The 7,306-nt window shown below is 43.7% G+C and overlaps 1 protein-coding gene across 1 annotated transcript; it reads left to right on the top strand.

Moving 5' to 3' along the window:
* The first annotated feature begins 234 nt into the window (after positions 1–234).
* On the top strand, positions 235–1,818 carry LOC125206879. The gene has a single exon (XM_048106095.1). The coding sequence runs from the start codon at positions 235–237 to the stop codon at positions 1,816–1,818; it is 1,584 nt and encodes a 527-aa protein (XP_047962052.1).
* Positions 1,819–7,306: the final 5,488 nt, after the last annotated feature.

The following is a 7,306-nucleotide window of genomic DNA, read 5'->3' as shown; positions in this document are numbered from 1 at the left end:
GAGATTTACACCATGGTTATGCAAGATCAGTTATAAAGGAAGCACAAGTAGTCTCACGGATTACGTGTTAGAGATTAAATGTTGACGACAAGTGAGTTGGCGAATTAGCAGCAACAAGTGTGGGAGAAAATAGAGAATAGAGAAATGGAGTCCCTATTGCATGGAACAAGGACGAATAACATTAATGGAATATGACTCGGTACGCACCAAGATCAGGTGGACACCGACCAAAAGATGGCCGAGAAATTCTGTACCGGCCTGAGGTACGAGATAAGGATGACTCTGGCCAGTCATGAAGGACTATCCTACACTGAAGCTCTAGGACGAGCACTGGACATTGAGGCAGCTATGCCGGGAGAGAAAACCGGGTCAGCTGTGAATCATGCTCCACCTCCGGCACAGTCCCAAGCATCCATGGACAAGAGGAAATGGGAAGGACCGCAGGCCCAATCTGAGCCTAAGCGGGGAGGATATGGACCAAGCAAGACACAAGGTGGCGGATATCAAACTACCCCTGGATCATTCAAGGGGAATACCCCAAAGTCCAACTTATGCCCCAAATGCAACAGACTGCACAGCGGCATCTGCAAGTCAGGGCTTGATGGTTGCTTCAACTGCGGGAAGACTGGGCACTTTGCCAAATACTGCCCAAACAAGACTTCAGGGACGGGAGCAAAATCTCACCCGTCAGCTCAGCACCCACAACTGCGCGCAATGAATGTTCAACCTGGAGCAAATCCACGGCAGGCACCGAGGAATCAGCAGCAGAGGCCAAAACTCCCATCACAGGCTCGAGCTTATGCAATGAGGCAGAAGCAGCCAGAGGTGAACCAGGGAAACTTGGCAGGCATGGGTAAGCTCTTCGATACCCCTGTTATGCTTCTGTTTGATACTGGTGCTTCGCATTCGTTTATCTCTGCAAATTGCGTGACTACTTTGAAACTCGCTACTAAGGAGTCAGAACATAGAATGGAAATAGTTTCCCCAGTAGGAGGTTGTATAGAGATTTCTCGTACTTGCTCGAACTTAGAAATCACTCTGGACGAACTTAAGATTGTAGCGAACAACTTGAGTGTTATGATCATGTGGGATGTGGACATAATACTAGGAATGGACTGGCTGGCTGAAAACCATGCCACGATCCTTTGCAAAGAAAGGCAAATTTCTTTTGGAAACCCCGAAGGTGAAGCTACCCGCTTCCACGGAATTTCTTTAGGAATGCGAAAATTTGTAATCTCGATGTTGCAAGCCAACAAGCTGATGGGGAAAGGATGCCCCGCATACCTTGTCTACTTGAACAAAGAGGAGAAAGACGAAAGGAAATTGGAAGAGGTCGACATTGCTCGTGATTTTCCGGATGTGTTTCCTGACACACTACCGGGTTTGCCGCCAGACAGGCAAGTGGAGTTCACTATAGATCTAGAACCAGGATCTGCTCCAGTATCAAAGGCACCATACCGAATGGCCCCAAAGGAACTAGATGAACTGAAGGTACAGCTGCAAGAACTCCTGGACCTGGGATTCATCAGACCTAGCGTCTCGCCATGGGGAGCACCTGTACTGTTCGTCAAGAAGAAAGACGGGACCATGAGGATGTGTGTGGACTACCGAGAGCTTAACAAGCTGATTCTCAAGAACAAATATCCCTTACCCAGGATCGACGATTTGTTTGACCAGCTCAAAGGAGCTAGCGTATTTTCTAAGATGGATCTGAAGTCGGGATACCACCAGCTGAAGATTAAACCAGCGGTGTGCCCAAGACGGCCTTTCGAACCAGATATGGTCACTATGAGTTTACGGTGGTGCCGTTTGGACTAACGAATGCACCGGCGGTGTTCATGGACCTGATGAACCGCGTTTTTCATCCTTACCTCGACAAGTTTATCCTAGTCTTTATCGACGATGTGCTGATATACTCTAAGAATAGGAAGGAACATGAGGAACATTTAAGGACTGCTCTAGAGACGCTTCGGGCGGAGAAGTTGTATGCCAAATTCAGTAAGTGCGAATTCTGGCTCAATGAGGTGAATTTTCTTGGACATATTGTGACAGCGGAAGGGATCCGAGTGGACCCTGCAAAAGTAGAGGCGGTACGAAATTGGAAGGTACCAACTACGCCCAACGAGATCCGAAGTTTCTTAGGACTGGCTGGCTACTATAGAACATTCATAGAAGGATTCTCGAAGATTGCACGGCCGATAACTCAGCAACTCAAGAAGGGAACCAAGGTCTCATGGTCTCCTGAGTGCGAGGCGAGTTTTCAGCTGTTAAAGGAGAAGTTGACCAGCGCACCCGTACTAGCAGTCCCAAAGCCAGGGACGGACTACGTTGTGTATACGGATGTGTGTTGATGCAGAATGGGAAGGTGATCGCTTATGCGTCACGGAAACTCAGGCCACACGAGCTCAACTACCCAACACACGACCTAGAACTGGCGGCAGTGGTCCACGCCTTGAAAATTTGGAGACACCACCTATATGGAGTTAGGTGTGAAATTTTCACGGACCACAAGAGTCTCAAGTACTTCTTCGAGCAAAAGGATTTGAATATGCGACAGAGGAGATGGCTCGAATTAGTAAAAGACTATGACTGCGGCATAAATTACCACCCAGGCAAGGCCAACGTTGTGGCAGACGCGTTGAGCCGGAAGACCCAGCACCAAGTGGCTGTCCTGTTCACTCAGGAAGAGGCATTGCTGCGAGAATTCGATAGAATGAGTTTAGAAATGGTGCGAGCACCCGAAACTGTAGAAGGCATAGTTTCTATTCTAGTAGTTATTCCCGATTTGAGAGGCAGAATCATCGAGGCCCAGAGACGGGATGAAACTCTAGAGAAGTTTCGCTTAAAAGTGAGAACGGGCGAACAAAAGAACTACCAGGAGGAGGCAGATAACGCTCTCACTTTCGAAGGGAGATTGTGTGTTCCGAACCAGGAAGAGCTCAGGAACGAGATAATGAGCGAGGCGCACGATACTCCATACACTGCCCACCCAGGGAGTACAAAGATGTATCAGGACTTAAAGAAGAAGTTCTGGTGGGACGGTATGAAGAGAGATATAGCATCTTTCGTTGAGAAATGTCTTGCCTGTCAACAAGTGAAGGCACTACACCAGCGACCTTATGGAAGGTTGCAGCCGTTGGAAATTCCCGAGTGGAAGTGGGAACACATAGCTATGGATTTCATTACGGGATTGCCGAAATCTCAAAAAGGAAATACTGCAATCTGGGTGATAGTGAATCGTCTCACTAAGAGCGCCCATTTTGTGCCAATACCTATCACATACGGGCCGGAGAAGCTAGCCCAGTTGTACGTGAGGGAGATCATTCGCCTGCATGGCATACCAGCGACGATTACGTCGGACAGAGATGCTAAATTCACGTCCAGATTTTGGAAGAGCCTACAGAAAGAGCTAGGGACGCAGCTGAATTTTAGCACTGTTTTTCATCCACAGACCGACGGATAGTCGGAGAGAACGATTCAAACGCTAGAGGACATGCTAAGGGCAGTAGTGCTCGATAGAGGGAGCAATTGGGAACAAGTACTGCCGCTAATAGAGTTTGCCTATAACAATAGCTACCAAGCAACGATTGATATGGCTCAGTACGAAGCTCTGTACGGAAGAAAGTGTAGATCACCCCTCTATTGGGACGAGGTTGGTGAGAGGAAAATTCTGGGCCCAGATGCGGTCGAAGAGATGATAGAAGTTGTCAGAAAAATCCGAGAGAGGATCAAGGAGGCTCAGGACAGACAGAAGTCCTATGCAGATCTTCGACGAACGGATTTGCAGTTTACTGTAGGAGATAAGGTTTTCTTGAAAGTATCACCCTCGAAAGGGATCACCAGATTTGGAGTCAAGGGAAAACTCCGACCCCGCTATATAGGACCGTATGAGATTTTGGAAGCGGTCGGACCAGTAGCTTATCGATTGGCGCTACCGCCAAGCTTTGAAAACGTTCACAACGTGTTCCATGTATCTCAGCTTAGAAAGTATGTTTTTGATCCCAAGCATGTGATTCACCAAGAAGAGATGATAATTAATCCGGATCTGAGCTATGAAGAAAAGCCAAAGGCAATTTTGGATAGAAAAGTGCAACAATTGAGGAATAAGGCGATCACTTCAGTGAAAGTACTGTGGGAGCACCACGGGCAAGAAGAATCCACGTGGGAGTTGGAGGATAAGATGAAGGAACGTTACCCCGAACTTTTCAAGTAGAGCTGCACAAATTTCGGGACGAAATTTCTTATAAGGAGGGTGAAATGTGACACCCCGAAATTTCGTTCCCTTCTTTCGAGATAAATCAGGATTTATTAGCTTAATTAATTTCGTTTAGAAGATGTGTGATCGTACTTTCCTCGTTGTATTCGACTTTGGAGTAATTTAAGTATCTTCGGTGGAGGAAATAAAATGCAAGGAGAAATTTAAGTTTCAAGAATAAAAGTGGAGAAAATACTTTTATTAGAGAAATGTGGTTTCACCTTGAGGAAATAAAATACATGGATGATAGAAATAGTACATGCCTACAAGTGTGATAAAATCAACATACACCTATTCTACGCTATCTATCCTACTTCTTTAATTCTCAAGTTTGGAAGCGAACTAAATTGGGAGAAGAACCAAACGAGCTCAAGAGGAGCATCTTCTTTCTTTCCCTTTCTTTCTTAATCTCGATTTTGCTTTCCTCCACAAGCTCCAAGAATGCCTCCATGTACCTACAAAGTTTACACCAAATTGGGGTTAGAAAGTGACACACAAGTAAAGAGAGAGGGAAGCACAAGCTAAATAAAGAGATGGAGCATTTAGTGAGTAATGTAGCTAAGTAAGCTACAAAGTATAGCATGAGGTAAGAAAATCTTGGTCACCATATCTTCTAACATCAAAAGGTAGTCGAGACAAAGGGGCATTGGAGAGCGAGCTCCTACACAAGCCCAAAAATAGAAGATGAGACAAACTCTCATCTCCCCGTCGATCGAGGCCGAGAAATCAGCCAAGAAGATCAGCCACAAACACCAAAACGGCAAGAATCTCACAATCATTAAGCTCGAAAGTGAGAGAGCTAACAAGCCCAAAATAGGAGCCTTTGGCTCCAAGTCTCAAACCTAGCTTTCAATAGCTTAGCACCATATAAGCAGCCTCTCCTCACCTCCTCCACCACCACATTTCATCACCACAAATTCCACACAACACCAAGCGCGAAGAGCAGCGAGGGAGGAGGGAGAGCGCAGCGAGTGGTGACGGCAAGGACAGCCACCACCGATACAAGTTCAACAAGTGAGGTAAACAACCTCAACACCCATCTCCATCGCATCATGTAGATCAACCAAAATAGATAGCCAATAACTTAGATTCATAGAAGCTCAATAGAATAGTCATAACAGTAGCAAGCATAAAGAACCAAACACCAACAGAGGGTACCAATGCTTAGTCAAGTATGAGATACTCCTAAATCAGTAAACCACAAGTATGACAATCATAGAAACAAGACTAAGTGTAGCAAAAACAATAGCAAGCTCCTTCCAGTGATTAAGTGCAGCCAAGTTTCGAATCAATAAGCACTAGAGAGCCCCAAAGCTTTCCATTTTATTGTTAGAAATTGAGTAGAATGGGAAGGGGAGGAAGCTTAGCTTAGGCGGAGGGGCTGCCGGGCGACGAGCGAGCGTCGACGGAGTCCGAAAATTTCCGCGGAGCTGCTGCAGGCCGCGGCTGAGAGAGAGAGAGAAGGAGGCGATGCCTCCTCTCTACTGCTGGGTTCGCCGAGGACGCCGGCGCTGGACGGAGAGCGCTCGTCGGAGAACGCTGAGGCGAGTTTGCCCGGCGACGCAGGTGAGGCGCGATTCCGCCGAGGAAGAGAAAGGACGGAGAGAGAGAGGACGATGGAGCAGAGGCGGTGCGTGCTATGCGCTGCCGGCGCCGCAGAGGAGGCGCCGACCGGAGCAGCGGCGAGCACGAGAAGGAGACGCCGCCGGGTTCTTCGATGTGATTCCCAATTTAGGGATTTTGAAATTCGACGAATCTGGGAGAAATTGGAGAAGAGATGTGGAAATCGCGAGAGGTGACGGGAATGGCGACACAGAGGACGGCGAAGATCGCCGGTCGCCGAGATGAAGGGAAAGCCGCCGCCGCCCCCTTGTTCACAGAGGGTTTCTAATTTTGAGATAATTGAGTCTGAAGGGAGAAGATGTATAAGGGGAAGAAGGAGAGGGCTCCGGCGACGCCGGAGATGGCGATTCGCCGGAGATGGAAGAGTGGCTGTCGCCGCTGCTTCTTCTTCTTTAGAGAGAGTTCATTTGGGAATAATTTTGAAATGTGAGAAGAGAGAAGTGACGATGGAAGATGAGAAGGAAATTATTTGGTAGTTGGGCCTTAGTAATTGTTTAAGATGTTGGGCCAATTTATTTTAAATGGTTGTTGGGCCTTAGTAGTTAATTAAGAATTGGGCCAAGGAATTTCTGTTGATTTGGGCCAGTGGATTTAATGTTTGGATCGTGAATTAAATTATGAGAAGTTGGAATTTAATTTAAGAAATGAGTTGGAGCTCAATTAATTAATTCCCGAAAACAAATACATTTTCCAGTTTGCGTCATAAAGTATATTTTAGACATACACAAAACTAGTACCAAAATTAATATTATAATATCTTCACTCATTCTCATCACTCTTTATACTATTATCATTAATCAATATTAATACTATTATTTTAATATTATAAGTTAAAATAATTTAATTTTTAGTATCATTCAAACATACTTAATTAAAATTATAGCTATAATTATATTTCATTATTATTATAATAATATTATTATTGATATAATACTAAAACCTAGTATTAATTAATAAATTATTATATTATAATTATTTAAATTATGAATCATATAATATGATAATAATTTTATTATTATTATTATTATTATTATTATTATTATTATATATTAAATTAATAACTAATCAATATAGTCTTAATAAAAATTTAAATTGTGAACTGAATTCATAATGATATAAACAATTGAATATTTTAGTTAGGTGTTTCAACCCTAAAATGAGTATCATAAAATAATTTAATTTAAAATATTCAATTAATTTAATTAGTTTAAATAATTAATTTATTAGTTGTTTGTTCTTGATTTATATTATGAATGAAATTAAATGTATATAAAACACTAAAAAGAAAGAAGAATAAGAAGAGAAAAGAAAAAAGACGAAATATAAACTAAGGAGAAAAAAGAAGAAGAAAGGAAGATAAAATACTAAAAAGAAAAAAGAAAATGAAGTAAAAAGAAAGAAGAAGAAACTAAAGAAGAAAAAAGAAAT

This window comes from Salvia hispanica, chromosome 2 (genome assembly GCF_023119035.1).
Source record: "Salvia hispanica cultivar TCC Black 2014 chromosome 2, UniMelb_Shisp_WGS_1.0, whole genome shotgun sequence".
NCBI classification, from domain to species: domain Eukaryota; kingdom Viridiplantae; phylum Streptophyta; class Magnoliopsida; order Lamiales; family Lamiaceae; genus Salvia; species Salvia hispanica.
This window is presented reverse-complemented; position numbering and strand designations above follow the sequence as displayed.

What these genes read in the sequence shown, in the direction of transcription:
- LOC125206879 (XM_048106095.1), top strand. Translation starts at nt 235, where the DNA reads ATGGCCGAGAAATTCTGTACCGGCCTGAGGTACGAGATAAGGATGACT.